Source organism: Carcharhinus amblyrhynchos, chromosome 6 (assembly GCF_965287045.1).
Source record: "Carcharhinus amblyrhynchos chromosome 6, sCarAmb.v2.hapA, whole genome shotgun sequence".
In the NCBI taxonomy this organism is placed as follows: domain Eukaryota; kingdom Metazoa; phylum Chordata; class Chondrichthyes; order Carcharhiniformes; family Carcharhinidae; genus Carcharhinus; species Carcharhinus amblyrhynchos.
Window position 1 is genome coordinate 105,178,014 of NC_137329.1, and position 17,571 is coordinate 105,195,584.

At 39.4% G+C, this 17,571-nt stretch overlaps 1 protein-coding gene across 1 annotated transcript in view; it reads right to left on the reverse strand.

Annotated features, from left to right (window-relative positions):
- nup107 (nucleoporin 107) overlaps positions 1-17,571 on the reverse strand; it is a 46,818-nt gene that overhangs the window by 19,890 nt on the left and 9,357 nt on the right. The window contains exons 3-9 of the mRNA XM_080191120.1: positions 17,287-17,370; positions 11,532-11,629; positions 9,754-9,901; positions 5,774-5,877; positions 4,781-4,908; positions 3,673-3,721; positions 1,155-1,226 (exon numbers count right to left, since the gene is read on the reverse strand). Of these exons, the coding sequence (XP_080047246.1) occupies positions 1,155-1,226; positions 3,673-3,721; positions 4,781-4,908; positions 5,774-5,877; positions 9,754-9,901; positions 11,532-11,629; positions 17,287-17,370 (683 nt within the window). The remainder of the gene's footprint in view (positions 1-1,154; positions 1,227-3,672; positions 3,722-4,780; positions 4,909-5,773; positions 5,878-9,753; positions 9,902-11,531; positions 11,630-17,286; positions 17,371-17,571) is intronic.

The following is a 17,571-nucleotide window of genomic DNA, read 5'->3' on the forward strand; positions in this document are numbered from 1 at the left end:
GGCCAAACCAAGTGTACCAGCCTTCAGCTGACTTCTAACATCAGTCTAAGGATGAAGAGGAGTAAGCCTGACCACCATTGTATAAAGCAACAGTCTGCCCACTCTGCTCCGCATTTGCAAGACAAAATACCAGATGCGGAGGTACTCACCCTAGCTAGCATGCCAAGAACCATACTATACTGAGAAAGTCACAACTGAGTTACGTTGGTCATGAAGCCAGAATGCCTGATATTCACTTATTAAAGTGAATCTTCTATGGACAGCCAAGTGTGGGGTACACTCTCCTGGAAGTCAAAGGAAGTACTGCAAGGACATTCGAAGTTTCATTTAGGAGATTTGATGTCAGCTTCAAGTCCTGAATAAGTTCATCCAGGATTGCTGCACCTAGTGTGCGCAAATAAAAAAATGGTGCTGCCTCCTTCAATAGCAAACGCATGTCAGAGGTGGATAGAAATACAAGGAGAGGAAATCTGAGCCAGAGACTCAGCCAAAAGTTTCCTGACCTATTTGTAAAATAAACTCCCGAGCTCAGATCAGCAGTAGCAGTTACCTATGTACCCATTGGAACCCTGTCAAACACTCTAGATCACGAACACGATCATCTTTACTTTGAAGGACGAACAAGGAAATGTTAACTTTGGTCAATAAACAAAAAAATGTGGCCAGTGGCAAGTTCTGAGAAGGTCTGAAACCTATGAAATACAATGTTATTTTTCAAATACAAGGCCACAATGTTTGCTATTACCAGTTCTCCAATTTGTTGCTTTTTCTGCCAAAGGAAAGCGACATAATGCATGGCTGAGGCAGCAAATCTGCAAAACTCTTGAATGTTAACACGGTCAGCTAGATGGTGAAGTGGCGCAGAAGTTCCATGGTTTTACATAAGTAATAGTACAAAGCACTCATGTCATTGCTTCCTACAACCATGACATAATAATGATGCATATCACTGATGTGACATTACTGAAGTATAAGTTTTCAGACGCATTTTATTAACTGGATTGAAACATTACAGTGCCCAAACACTTGATTAACTATATTGATAATTTAGTGCAAAGTATATTCAAGTCTTTCAAACATTCCTCAAAAGTTAAGTTTTTCCATTTATTTACGCATCATACAACTTTACTGGTTTGTAAGTAACACAGTAGTACCTGGCTCTGTCGTATTAGTGAATCCCGTTGGAAAAGCATTTCTACAATGGTCTTTTCAGTGGCATTTGGGGCCTGCAAAAAGACATTTTGATCAGGAAGCAAATTAGGTTTTTTCAAGTGAGAGTGTTGTGCGCTGGATTATTCTTTTGAGAATACCACGAGGCATTTCACCAGCAGGAGTCTCAATTACTACAGGACAAGACATTAGTTAATCCCTATCATGTGAAAGAATTTCAAAGTAGTCAATAGAAAGAACATATCTGTCAGGCATAAAAAGGTCAGAAAATAAATCTTCTACAATTGAACATTTTTGGCTGTTTTCACTGTCCTGGATAAAAGTTTTATATAGTGAACTTTGTTTTATGTAGTACAACTAAATATTGTCACACGCAGGTTGTGCCACAATTAAGCTTGATTTACGACTACTATAAAATTAAGCCACGCACCAACAATCTGTAAATCTTTGTAACCAAAAACCCATTTCATAATTAATTTAATAATTTTGGTTAAATAGAAACAAAGACTCCTGACAGTAAAGCAATTACTTTCCCTCCTCACTTTTCTTCTAGATCTCCTGGATTATAAACCAGGAAAGGAAGTCATCAGGGCAGATCGATAGACTCAACATTTCTATCTATAAAAAGCTACATGGTCAATAAGGCCAAATTCGAGATAGTAATGAAAAACTCTAGACTTCCTACTTTGTAATTATCTAATAACTACACTGATAGGCTAATATTCAATTGCTGCTATTTAATGCAAATAAAAACATTCTAAAAGAACGCAGTTTGTGTTACATTCATATGCGTAAAGCAGAAATAATAAGCAAGGTGTACACTTAACTGACATCAACAATTCAAATTATCTCTAGTCATGGACCAGAAAAGGTAAGCTGCAATAGAATATTTAAAAATTGCTCTACTGTCTGACTTAAATTTAATTGTACTGCACTTCTCCAATACTTGATTTTTGAAGTTACGAACATTTCATATATAGCTAGTTTTGTTTTTTTTAATCAGTGATTGGGCAAAACAATTCAAAGGTACCAGATGGTGTATGACCATCATATTTCAATGAAGAAAATTTAGCAGAGTCATTGATTCCAACGTATGCTACTTTGTATGTGCACGATATCTGGGACACGGTCTCACACATGTGGCATCTTAAAGGGAACTGCTTGCAAGTGGCCTGGACAGTACTTTCACAATTCTGACAATACCAAGTACCTGAACAGCTTAGCTTAGAGGAAACATTGTTCACAACCAATGTTGCCTCCAAGCTGCATAGCAACCCAAGGTTCCCATGCTGGCTGAGCATAAGTTGACCATTTTAAGTTACCATGCAGTATAGTCATGCAAAAGAAATTAAATGGCCTGCAAACTTGAAAGAATACATCTTGCACAGCAGAAGAAATTCACTGTTGGTTCAGAGTCTCCAATAACCCCTACCTCTGTGCAGGTAGTTATCTAAGAACATAAGAAATAGGAGCAGGAGTAGACCATCTAGCCCTTCGAGCCTGCTCCGCCATTCAATAAGTTCATGGCTGATCTGAAGTGGATCAGTTCCACTTCCCCGCTTTCTCCCCATAACCCTTAATTCCCTTGTCTGTCAAAAACCTATCATCCGTGACTTAAATATATTTAGCGAGGTAGCCTCCACCACTTCAACGGGCAGAGAATTCCAGAGATTCACCACCCTTTGAGTGAAGAAATTCCTCCTCAACTCCGTTCTAAACTGCCCCCCCCACCTCTTATCTTGAGGCTGTGCCCTCTAGTCCTGCTATCTTTTCTAAGCGGGAAAAATCTCTCTACCTCTATCCTATCCATCCCTTTCATTACCTTATACGTCTCTATAAGATCCCCCCTCATCCTTCTAAACTCCGAGTACAGACCCAGTCTATTTAGTCTCTCTTCACAGTCCAACCCCCTCATCTCCGGTATCAGCCTAGTGAACCTCCTCTGCACTCCCTCCAAGGCCAAAATATCCTTGCGCAAGTGCGGCGACCAAAATTGCGCACAGTACTCCAGCTGCGGCCTCACCAGTACCCTGTACAGTTGCAGCAAGACCTCCCTGCTTTTATATTCTATCCACCTCGCTATAAAGGCTAGCATTCCATTTGCCTTCTTGATCACCTGCTGCACCTGCAGACTGGGTTTTTGCGACTCATGCACAAGGACCCCCAGGTCCCTCTGCACCGTAGCATGCTGCAGCTTTTCGCCCTTTAAATAGTAATCCCTCCCACTATTATTTCTGCCAAAGTGGATAACCTCACACTTGCTAACATTATACTCCATCTGCCAGGTCCTCGCCCACTCGCTCATCTCTACTGATCTCTGCCAGCAACTTGCCCGTGACAAAAGTCGAGTTCGTGGGACTATAATTTTTAGTTTTGCCATGCTATTCTTATTGGTGCATGGGAAAAAGAGGTTAACCAAGAAATAATTGGCAGTCTTGACAATCAATGTGCTTGCTAGACAATTTTAAAAAATCATTACATCTCTGGATTAATAATACTTACAGCGACTTCAAACATCATTCCCTCTTCCACACTAGATTCAATCCTATCCCTATAAAATAACATTGCAAACAAAATCAGTTACAGAAATAGAATTTTTTAAAAATAATTCCAACAACTTCTTACAGGCATTAAATGTCCTGAAATGTCCAGAACTAAAATCATTTCTATATATTGATCCAGCTCTCATGTCAGAAGTAGTCATATATGTGTGGACTTGAGTAAATTATTCTCCCAATTTTTCTTCCCCCTGCATGTTCACTCTTTACATCTTCACATCTTTTGAGTCATATTTGTAACGGTCAACCATTTCACGGAGCACACTGTAATTGCTGTATTACCTGATCTTGTACATGAATAATTATTCATCTGTAGAGTTTATGATATTGCATTCATGGGTATTAATAAAATAACAAAAAGGCTTGCATTTATATAGTTCCTCAGAATGTTTCAAAGTGCTTAACAGCCACTTAGGTACTTTTGAAGCATGGTTATTGTTGTAAAGTAGCAAACGCATCAGCCAATTTGTGCACAACAGCCAGCAATGAAACAACAAAATAAAACAGGAAATGCTACATAAACTCAGGTCTGGTAGCATCTGTGGAAAGAGAAACAGCATTAATGTTTCAAGTCCATAAAACTCTTCACAAGTTCCTGTAAATTCAATACCAGGATAGGTGCTTGTCCTCTATCAGGCAAACGTCCCCAATGTCAAGGCACTGGTTATGATTAATGAACTACAGTGGATGGGTCAAATAGCAAATGTGACACACCACTCCTAAACCAAGCTCTCTACTCATGCAGTGACCAGAAGGGCAGAGGAAACATTCCAGGTATGTCCTCAAAGAGATGACAGAACCAGAGGAGAGCTAAAAATAGGGGAGAATTTTCCCCATTTCCCACTGACTCCAATTTTGCAAGGGCTCACTGGATGCCACATTCAGTCAAATGCTGCCTTGATGTCAATGGTAGTCAATCTAACCTCATAGTAAAATGATACAAATTTGAAGGTGAAAAAATGGCGTAGCCAATGAGAGATACGATGAATCCACAATATAAAACTGAATTTACCCTGTTCCCAACAGTTTTGCACTAAAATTGAATGCTGTACCTGTAAAGAGATCCAATTAAACGCCAGGTGACCATTTCTTGTTGAAGGAACCAGAGAACACTTGCTGTTTTTGAAAATTTATGATGTCCTGGAGTTGCACGGTTCACAATCTTCTGAAGTATGTTTACCTGATGTAATTGAGCAGATAGAGGTGCTTACTTACTGTTTTAAATAAATTACACAGCTAGTTACTCTGCATCTACCCAACTGATTTCATACAGACTAGAACAACTTACACAAGACTAAATTTCTCCTTGCATATGGCATATATATTTGTCATGATGTGGAGATGCCAGCGTTGGACTGGGGTAAACACAGTAAGTCCTCTCATAACACCAGGATAAAGTCCAACCAATTTATTTGATAAATAAATATCAAATAAATTGGTTGGACTTTAACCTGGTGTTGCGAGACTTCTTACTAATATATATTTGCACCACTACTTAGTCAGGTCAGTTAGTCTGATTGTTGCTGCTTATCTTTCCTACTTGAAATGATCTGTTATTGCCTTCAAAACAAAACACTGCCTGGACATAAATCAGTAGTTGTGCTTTCAATTGTCCAGGCACCAAACTTCAGAATCTACTCCCCAGTCCCCTCTGTCTTTCTATCTCTATTTCTCCACCAAAAGGTCTCCTGTCTTAACAGCCCTTAAGTGGCTCAGTGCTGAATTTTGTTTGATAGCATCCCAATGAAACATCTTGGTTGGAGACAGCAACAGACAACATTTCAGGTCAATTATCATTTATCCTCCATCCGAAAAGATGTTCCCCGATTTGCCCAGGTTACACTGATCTATCTCGAGTAGCCTGTTCAAAAAGGGGCATCACTAAGATTTCAAAGACGACTGCAAGCGGATGTGGTTTAGATTGAGGGAGATATGAACATTATTAGATAATTGAATAAACTATTCTAATTTACGCGATTTAAAATAGAGAAGCTGCTACTCCACACAAAAAGCTAGCTGCAGAAGAATAGCTTTAAAAACCTTACCTGCTCTTTGCAATTGGCTTCATAAGCTTCTATCAGATCAAATATAGCACTTGATGAATGTGCCTGGAAAGATTCCAAGAATTTTGGAAACAGACTGGCTGAAGCTGTCAAAAAGAGAAGGGTACAAAACTTGACATAATAGTAATCTAGGTACAAATTATATTGTTGTGGTCAATTATATGTTCAGAATTTGATTCCCAAGTTAGTTGTTGCATATTCTTGGCACAAAACTGCTGGAAATTCTAACATTCATTAAATACTTTGTTTCATAATTATTGCACTGCTTCCAACTTTTAAAATAAAATCATGATGTATTGTTAATATGGTCATTAAAAGTGAGTAGAAATCAGAAGATAGAATTCAGACCTTAGGGTCTGTTTTTTAAAAATCAACTGTTTGTGGAATTTGGGTATCAGTGGGCATTTATTGTCCATTGTCAATTATCCCTGGTGGTGTGCATATTATCTAAATAGTGACACATTGCACAGCTCTGAAATTCAAAGAGATTTGTATATCTTAATGCACATTGTCCTAATGTACAAGTCACAAAATGCAGCTACAGCAAGTAATTAGGAAGGCTAATCAAATGTTGTTTACTGCAAGGAGAATTGAATATAGAAGTGGGGAGGATATCAGTCAGTAGTACAGGACACTAACAAGATAACATCTGGAGTACTGTGAACACTACCTCCTAAGGATATAAATACATTGAAAGCAGTTCAGGGAAGCTCAATCAGACTAATCCTGAAATGGGTGGGGTTGCCTTATGAGGAAATGTTGGACTGGCAAGGTTTGTATCCACTGCAGCTTAGGAGAGTAAGAGGTGACTTGACTGAAACCTTTAAGGTCCTGAGGATATTGACAGGGTGGATATGGAGAGGGTCCTTCTTCTCATAGAGTCATAGAGGTTTACAGTATGGAAACAGGCCCTTCAGCCCAAGTTGTCCATGCCACCATTTTTTTTAAAAACCATGAAGCTAGTCCCAATTGCCCGCATTTGGCCCACATTGCTCTATACCCATCTTACTCATGCAACTGTCTAAACGCTTTTTAAAAGACAAAGTTGTACCCGCCTCTACTACCACCTCTGGCAGCTTGTCTCAGACACTCACCATCCTGGGTGTGAAAAAATTGTCCCTCTGGACACTTTTGTATCTCTCCCCTCTCACCTTAAACCTATGCCTTCTAGTTTTAGACTCCACTACCTTTGGGAAAAGATATTGACTATCTACCTGGTCAAGGCCCTTTATTATTTTATTTTATAATAAGATCACCCCTCAGCCTCCTACGCTCCAGACAAAAAAAGTCCGAGTCTATCCAGCCTCTCCCTATAACTCAAACCATCAAGTGCCAGTAGCATCCTAGTAAATCTTTTCTGCACTCTTTCTAGGTTAATAATATCCTTTCTATAATAAGGTGACCAGGGCTGCACACAGTATTCCAAGTGTGCCCTTACCAGTGTCTTCTACAACTTCAACAAGACGTCCCAACTCATGTATTCAATGTTTTCACTAATGAAACCAAGCATGCTGAATGCCTTCTTCACCACTCCGTCCACCTGTGATTCCACTTTCAAGAAGCTATGAACATGTACCTCTAGATCTCTTTGTTTTGTAATTCTCCCCAAAGCTCTACCATTAACTGAGTAAGTCCTGCCCTGGTTCAAGCTGCTAAAATGCATCACCTAGCATTTATCTAAATTAAACACTATCTGCCATTCATCAGCCCACTGGCCCAACTGATCAAGATCCCATTGCAATCAGAGATAACTTTCTTTACTGTCCACTATGCCACCAAACTTACTAACCATATCTCTTATATTCTCGTCCAAATCATTAATATAAGTGACAAATAACAGTAGACCCAGCACTGATCCCTGAGGCACACCGCTTGTCACAGACCTCCAGATTGAAAAACAACTCTCTACAACCAACCTCTGGCTTCTGTCATCAAGCCGATTTTGTATCCATTTAGCTACCTCACATTGGATCCCATGAGATTTAACCTTATGCAATACCTTGTCAAAGGCCTTGCTAAAGTCCATGTAGACAACATCAACTGCACTGCTCTCATCCTCTCATCTACCTTCTTGGTTATCTCTTCAAAAAACTCAATCACATTGCTGAGACATGATTTTCCACTCAAAAGCCATGCTGACTGTCCCTAATCAGTCCTTGTGACTCTCAACCTACCCACCACAGATGTGAGGCTCACTGGCCTGTAGCTTCCAGGCTTTTCCCTGCAGCCTTTTTTTAAACAAAGGCACAACAATATTCTCTTGTGGGAGAATACAGAATTAGGAATCATCGTCTAAAAATAAGGAGTTGCCCATTTAAGACAGAAACAAGGAGAAATTATTTTTCTCAGTGGGGTGGGTGTCTTTGGAACTCCACTCCTCAAAAGGCAATGGAAGCAGGATCTTTGAATATTTCCTAAGATAGAGGTAGATTGATTCTTGATAAATAATGGGTGGAAGGTTACCAGGGTAGACATGAGGTTACAATCAGATCAGCCATGATCTTATTGAACAGCAAAGCAGACTCTTATTGACACCTTATTGAAACTTACAGGATACTGCAAGGTCTGGATAATGGACATAGACAGGATGTTTCCACTAGTAGGAAAAACTAGAACCAGAGGGCACAACCTCAGGTAAAGGGACGATCCTTTAAAACAGAGAGGAGGAATTTCTTCAGCCAGAGAGTGGTGAATCTGTGGAACTTTTTGTTGCAGAAAGCTGTGGAGGCCAGGTTATTGAATGTCTTTAAGACAGAGATAGATAGGTTCTTGATTAATACAGGGGTCAGGACTTATGGGGAAAAGACAGGAGAACGGAGATGAGAAAATTATTAGCCATGATTGAATGGCAGAGCAGACTCAATAGGCAGAGTGGACTAATTCTGTTTTTATGTCTTACGAATTTGTGGAGCCAAGTGGATCACTCCTAATTGGAATTTTGTTCTTTTTTGTATATTTTCATGGGATATGGGCATCACTAACAAGGCCAGTATTTGTTGCCCATCTCTAATTACCCTTGAACAGAGTGTCTTGCTAGATTATTTCAAAGGAGAGTTAAGAGTCAATCACACTGCTGTGGACCTGGACCATGTAGGTCAGATCAGGTGAAGGTAGCAGATTTCCTTTCCTAAAAGGACATTAGTGAGCCAGTTGGGTCTTTATGACAATCAATTATAGTTACATGGTCTTTACTGAGGCAAGCTTTCAATTCTAGATTTATTAATTGAATTTAAATTCCACCAACTGCCATAGCAGGATTTGAGCCCATGTCCTTCAAGGATTAGTCTTGATAACAATACTAGTGACATTAATAATACACCAATCTCCCCCTGGTTTTAAATATATACTACGCACTGGCACTTTTTTCAGATAAATAGGTAATTGAAATGTGCAAGTTAGACAAAACCCACTAATTCTGAAGGCTCTTCAACTTTTTTTTATTAGAGTTTTAAGGTTTTTCTTCCAAGTACATTTGTACCTTGTTACAAAGGTAGCCTGATTGTTCTGACTTTAATTTTCCATTGATCATGAAACAGCACCGTTTGTTCAGTGAGTTCGTAAACTAGTAATCAATGCATAATCCTAACTGATATTTAGCTAAAACATCCTCAAGACCTGCCAAGCACAAAACTGAATTGTTTAAACATGCTGAAGCATTACATACTCCAAAGACTGGATAGTTACGATGAAAGTGTCTTACAAAGATTACAGATGGAGAATCTGGTGTGGTACAGTGACTGCAGATTTGTCCTGATAACATTTCTCTCTTATTTTGATAACTCAAGATGCAATTCTCATGACTGAACTAATGATTCCAGACAAGGCCAACAGTAGGCTGAGACAAGTGGAACTCATTTCACTTGGGCCCCTTAAAACAGAACAGAAACTTGCATTGCCTAGGCCATCCAGCCCTATTGACCGTGATGCTTACATACAAATTTACAACCAAGCTCATTTCTTACCAGTCAATCCTGGATCATCCTCCCTTAACATGACTGCACTAAGGGTTATATCCTCTGAAAAACTTGCTGATGAATCAATTTTCATGCTATTCTGCTTGGCAGCAAAACCAGGTACACCGGACTCCTCTGAATTTTCTGGGATATTTTGCTAGATAAAAAGTTATAAAGAGTCAAAATAAACAGAACAGAGTTTTGTTAAAATCATCTTTCTTGTTGACTAATAATGATAATTTAGAACTCTAACTGCTGGTAAGGACAGCCATGATCCCATTTATTTGGCATCGCAAAAGTAAACAAACTGCATCTTGTTACAAGGTTGTTGGCTGGGAAGTGAAAACTAATTGGTTTAAGTTACCTACACTTGTCAGGTTACATATTCCTCCTGTTAGGCTAAGGAAGTGATACAACTATTATTGATAAAAATAACCACAACTATATCATTCAGAAGGTTAGACAAGAACAGTATTTTGATTTCTATCAATTTAAGAAACATTATTTTCTTGATGAAAAAGGAGAGAAACATCGGCTCTTAGCCACCATCTTATGCTTCATGACTGACATGCTTATGATGTATCAACAACATAAATATGCATTGGCCACCAATCTTAACAAGAACATTTTGACCTCAAATTTTCGATAATAACAATGGGGAGGCTGTATGTTAAATCGTTTCACTTGGTAAATCTGGATTCACTTGGAATCTGCATAGGTACAGTTTAACATTGGAAGTCATAGGTTGCTGTCAAGAGATTCCTGTTCTTCCACATGGTATGCAGTTACAATCTTTACCAATAGATTTAACATTGAAACGATTATCATGGCCTGAACTTGCCCATTGCTTCTGTTCCAGACATGACTGAGGATGATAGAGCTCATGCATTGATGTAAATTCACTTTGAAATAAGCATACGGCACAAATGTTAAGTAATGAACATTCTCTTTGATCTTGAAATTAATTTTTGAACTGTGAAGTTTTGTTCCCCTATATATCGGCAATTAAAAAATCATTCTTTTTACATTTTTAGTCTTAGCACTCTTTTAATCCCATCTGTTTTTCTCAATCTTCACTTTGCCCTTTGCACATGATTGAAATTTAATTTTGCTTTCTGGTTTGTACATTGAATGGCTCAGTGAGGAATTTTCCTACAAAGGCTGAAAAGCATTATTTATTGCATTGCTCACGGGTGCAACTGATCCCTTGAGACAGAGGTCAGACAACAGTGTCTGTTCTTAAAGGCAGTCAAACCTTTTGTACAATCAGGTTAATAGTGAATGATACTCCTTTGCCAGTGACTGAAAAATCCAGGGACAATTAGGAAATTAATTACATCAGAAACTCAAAGCTAGTTAATTTCTAACCCTTAGAGTCTGGCACTGGTGCACATCATCCAGCTTTAGACCATCACTGAAAGGCATCACCTGACTCCATTTTGCCTACAGTCAGAAAGCCAGTGCATCAGATAATTTATTGTAAATGAATTAAGTCAATCACATAAATACTAACCAGCTTGTTAACTGGAGCTTTCAAAATGGAATTCTTACATTAAAAGTAATTACCTTGCATAAAATAACCAGTCAACATATGGTCATGAATATAAAATAATGCATAAATTCCCAGCTTTCAAAAAGATTCACTAGTATATTGTACATTTAAGGATCTATACAATATGGTAAATACTGTTTTATAAATCTTCGATACATAATATTGCATCAATTTTCATCCCTGACTTTGTTTCAAAGAAGAAAAATAAAATTTGGAAGTAACATTGGTTTCTTACCAAGTCTGTTGTTGATAACAGTAGAGATGTTTTCGACAATCCCAAGATAGGAGACACATTAGGTTGTCTTAGAGGACAGACTCTAGTCTGTGGTGTATCTGTCATACAAGTCAGAAATTAATTTCAACAACAAGCACTAGTGTTTGGATTTTATGTTCTCTATATTCTTGAATGTAAGTAATTTTGTGCAGCAATGAACAAAATGGCGGAGGGTGTACCCAGGGAGGTCAATTCAGAGATGATCAGAACAGTCAAATTTAGAGGCAATGAATGCACAGGTGAAGACTTCTACCGTAAATTAGCTGAGACAGGGGTGGAGATGGGCAAAGCCGCAAGACCGTAATACATAGGAGCAGAATTAGGCCACTCATTCCAGAGTCTGCTCCACCATTCAATCATGGCTGACATTTTTGTCATCTCCATTATCCTGCCTTTTCCCCATAACCCCGATCCTCTTATTAATCAAGAACCTATCAATCTCTATCTTAAAGACACTCAATGACATGGTCTCCACAATCTTCTGCAGCAAACAGTTCCACAGATTCACCACTCTGACTGGAGAAATTCCTCCTCGTCTCTATTTTAAAGGACCGTCCCTTTAGCCTGAGGTTGTGCCCTCTGGTTCTAGTTTTTCCTACTAGTGGAAACATCCTCTCCACGTCAATTCTATCTATGCCTCACAGTACCCTGTAAGTTTCTGTAACATTCTGCCCTCATCCTTCCAAGCTCTAACAAGTGCAGACTCAGAGTCCTCAAATGTTCTTCATACGATAAGCTCTTCATTCCAGGGATCATTCTTGTGAACCTCCTCTGGGCCCTTCCCAAGGCCAGCAGATCCTCCCTTAGAAATGGGTCCCAAAACTGCTCACAATACTCCAAACAGGGTCTGATCAGAGCCCTATACAGCATCAGAAGTACATCCCTGCTCTTGTATTTGAGTCCTCGCAGCATGAATGCTAACATTGCATTTGCCTTCCTAACTGCCGATTGAACCTGCACAATAACCTTAAGAGAACCTTGAACAACGACTCCCAAAACACTGATTGTTTTCTTCTTCCACATGTTGTCAGACCCGCTGGGTTTTTCCAGCATTTTCTGTTTTTGTTTCAAACCTTTATTGCCCATGCTGGCTGAGCCAAATTGTTCTTTAAATTTCAGGTAGGTTTTTCTGATCATGCTTACCCCAAGACCAAAAAAATCCTGCCAGAAGGTAATGGGCCTTTGCATGGTCTGCACCTGCCCACTACAATACCTATGGCTGACAGGACAAGAAAATTCTGCCCTTAGTGTCCTTTGTGGCACTGAAATTAGCTACCAGACCCATAAAAACAAGTTACATGAACATTTCTACGTTCTCACAATGCATTATAACACAAGATCGTCTTCGAGGATCTCCAATTATTTCTTTGGACAAGTAGTTCTTCTTGTGAAACATAATAAATTGGTTGGACTTAAACCTGGTGTTGTCAGACTTACTGACTTGTGTTAACCCATTTTACTTTTGAAATCTTCTTCCTATGCAATATTTATTTTATACTCATGGTTAGCACTGCTGCCTTATAGCTCCAGAGACAAGGTTCGATTCTGGCCTTGTGACTGGTGAGTTTGCATCTTCTCCCCCATGTCTGCATGGCTTTCCTCGGGGTGCTCCAATTTCCTCCTGGTGCTCCAATTTCCTCCCAACAGTCTAAAGATGTACGGGTTAGGTGGATTGTTCATGTTAAATTGCCCGTTAGTGCTTCAAGATGTGTAGGTTAGATGAGATTAGCCATAGTAAATGTGAGGGGACACAGGGATAGGGCAGCGGAGAGCCTGGGTAAGATATTCTATCACAGAATTGGTGCAGGCTCGATGGGCCAAATGGCCTCTCCTGTTGTAGGGATTCTGTGAGATCAATCCTCAAGCTCTTCTCCATAACACACTGTTGACTGGACATTCTTCCAGAGCAAATGGTTAGCTATTTAGCACTCTACGGCACATTTTCCCTCAGTTGCCTTTTGTGCAGGAGTTCCTTTAAATACATAGCCATATATATTACTGCTACCAACACAAGTGGCTCTGCAGCAATGGTGCTTTTAACAACTCTATTTTCTTTGATTTCCAAGCTCATGGGCAACATTCATTGTTTCTTCTTACTAAATATTTAATGAAGCCTGTTGAACGCAAATAACAATTAGAAAGGTTAGCATAATGTGGACCTGAAAGCCACCAACTTAATAATTTCCGGGTCATCTAGGTCTGAAAATTTGCTTTTACCACTTCCTCAACAGTAGCATAGTTCAGCATGATGCTCAATTCTAATACATCATAGCATGTATCCAATCTAGTTTGTGTGCACAACCATTTTAATTGTCCAATTCAGCTTAACTGATCTGCCTCTTCCTTGATTGTAGAGTCTTTTGAGAAGATCTGGTCTAATTTATCAGGATACAATTAACAATCTCTGGAAAGATTGTCTGACCCACAGATATTCCAAACTTAAGTTTCGTACAGTCCAACTTCAAAAGCCCATCTTCCAATTTTGGATTCTTTTATAATTTTATCACAAATTTCTCAAATGTTGCAGAAACCCCAGAGAAAATCATCTGTATGCATTAAGAAATGCCTGCTAGATTTTCATCGCATCCAATAAAATATTACTGGATTTGCTGTCATCCAAGGACAACTACATTTTAGTCGGATAGACCAAACTTAAAAATATCCGAGTGGATGCAACATTTATCCTATACACACACTTACACTCCACAATTTACATTCTGTATCCCCAGCTACTTTGAGGCTTTAAGAATACGTCTCCTTGAAATTGTTCCTCTTAGAAATATATAAGAACATAAGAAATAGGAGCAGGAGTAGGCCATCTAGCCCTTCGAGCCTGCCCCGCCATTCAATAAGATCATGGCTGATCTGTCGTGGCTCAGTTCCACTTTCCCGCCCTCTCCCCATAACCCTTAATCCCCTCTCTTATCAAGAACCCATCAACCTGCTTCTTAAAAATATTTAGCGAGGCAGCCTCCACCACTTCAACGGGCAGAGAATTCCAGAGATTCACCACCCTTTGAGTGAAGAAGTTCCTCCTCAACTCCGTTCTAAACCGCCTCCCCTTTATCTTGAGGCTGTGCCCCCTAGTCCTACTGTCTTTTTTGAGCGGGAAGAGTCTCTCCACCTCTATCCTATCCATCCCATTCATCATCTTATACGTCTCAATGAGATCTCCCCTCATTCTTCTAAACTCTAACGAGTACAAGCCTAGTTTATTCAGCCTCTCCTCATAGCTCAATCCCCTCAACTCCGGTATCAGCCTAGTAAACCTCCTCTGCACTCCCTCCAAGGCCAAAATATCTTTGCGCAGGTGCGGCGCCCAAAACTGCACACAGTACTCCAGCTGCGGCCTCACCAATGCCCTATACAGCTGCAGCAAGACCTCCCTACTTTTATATTCAATCCCCCTCGCTATGAAGGCCAGCATGGATTTATATTCCCACAAGTAAGATGCGAAAAGGGATAGGAAAATCCTCTTATTTACTCTTCCTGCTGCTGGGGAATCTCTAACTTCTGGATCACCCGATTATCCCTCATATCCCCTAGCTATAAATCTGGCCTTGGCTTTCTATGTGCCACATGGAACTACTTTCTCCGTACATCCCATCTATGGGACAACACTGGCCATCCTTTACTTATTCTGGCTGTGTAAATGCCAAGCTCGCTCAAACTGTCAAATTCTTTTTGTTTTGCCTCCTTTACCAATTTACAATCTAAATTGTTCATAGCCACATAGTCATTGTTCATAGTTGTAGGGTTTCTACTTCTTCTGACTCCTAACCACTTTGGCTAACCTACTGTCTGAACTTGTACTACATTTCTTGGCTTTCCACATATTTTCTTCCTCCTATCAATCCGTGGATCTGATATGTTGCTCCTTGTCTAGTACAGTCAGTCAGCTATGGTTTTTCTGCGGCCTTCCATGTCCTTCATACTATGGTGGCTTCACACCACTCACTAGTCCCTTCTGGAATATGTTCTAGTTCCAGCTTTCAGTAATCGATCTTTGTGATCATTATTAAACGTCAGTCACCATCATCTGGCAGACCCTCCATGGCAACATCTCTACAAACCAGAGCGCACTTTCCGAGCAATCAGGCCTTTCTTCTTGTAAAGTATTAATTGCTGTCTTCCCATTGTATTGATATTTTTGCAAAGTGTCTTAATGAGTGCAAGGCGAAAAGCTTTGTTGTGCCTCAACAAAGTCCCAACAAAGGGTGGGAAAGTCCCACCCCACCATTCTATATCTGGTTTTATTCACCTTTCCAGAAAATCTCTGCCCTCATACCCTTTGTTTGTAATTCTTCTTTTGTACTGACATTTGGATCCTGTATTTGGCCAGGCTTGAAACACTGCTGGAATTGTCTCCTCTATCTTTAGTGTCACTGCCAAAGAGCCTATTTGCACCATTAAAGTGGCCAAAACTGAATACTTTCCTGAAACTTTTTCAAGGCTTTGGACATTTAACCGAAAAGTGTATTGCTCACTTTGAATCCAACACCAGTTAAAACCAAAGCCTATGTTTGATATACTAGCACAGTCCAATAATTTAAAGGTACGTACTGATTTAGAAATTCCCAAATGGAATTGCTGCTATCTCGTATACAGTAGGTTAAACTCAGGATACGTTCTTCTATGGAAGAATCATTCATTTAAAAAAAGCAAAGTCTGAACAAGCTTCATAGCCATTGAATAAGTCATCTTACATATACATTTTATCTGTGAACTTCAAGAGAATGTCCAAATTTTCTTCATACCTCCTGAGCATCTACTTCTGAGAACACAGCCAAATTGATTTTGCTCCTGGCAGGAAGCGAAAGTGCCAGAGCTATGCCTTTCTCTGCTTTTGGTAGGGGAGTAACCAGGGTCTATACATTGACGTGATTTTTCCATTGATCCATTTCACAAAACTGGGATGGAAAGTCCCACCCCACCATTCTATATCTGGTTTTATTCACCTTTCCAGAAAGTCTTCAGTTACAGTATTCTCTCAAATAACTTCAATCCTAGCCTTCTGTCTGGAAATAAATGTTAGTCTTTAATCTTCACTTTCAGGCAATCATCCTCTGCTACCAAATGTCAGTGGAATTTCCAAGCCTGCTTGTGAAGACAGACTAGGTTGCTTTGGTGGAGACTGTTGTTGCTTGTTCAAGAGTTTACGTATCAGCTTTAACTTCAGACACACTGTGGGAACTAACTCCTTACATACACATCTGACAATTTTAACGAATCAATTTCCAATGCCTGTTCATGTTATTACGATGGCATTTAACATTCATCAGCAGAACCCATTAGATTCTAACATGAGGCATATTTTCAGTCATTTGTGTCTACCTGTAGATAACAATTTCAATTTAGGGCTTTTAACTAAAGTTGATGCAAAATGGGAATAGATTAACTTTATGATGCATGAAATACCATAATCCTAATAAGCTGTCAGTTACAGGTAATTATGAAACAGCCAAACTCACTATCGCACCATTATGCAGCTGTTAACTAAAGGGAAAATGAAAGAGGTGCACTGTTCAGTGCAACAAGCACTGCACATGCAATTACTAAAATAAGTGTCAGTTCATTCAATCAAACTAACAAGGGAAATATGAAGATTGGATGTCAGTAATATTTTAAGATCTTGAAGAAATACAGCACAATCTCTATCTTAAACAAGAAACTGATCTTACTGGCTAAAAGATTCAGTCGTCTAATCAATACTTACAGAACTCATAGAATACAGCAGCTGCAGTTCGAGTAGCTGGTAGAAGATGTATACTGGAAGAGCCTTTCGATCGCCTCAATGGTTCTAGAAGATGAGTTAGGGAAAATCTGATCTGATAGCTCACAAACAATCATTTATTTCCAGAGACCTATTCAAGAAATTGTTCTATATTTTCAGTCATTTCAAATTACAACAGAAATGGCATTCAAACTATTAATCTTCAAAACTGTTCCATGGCCTTTACATTGATACTTTTAAAAGCAATGCTCAACTATGTAATTATTC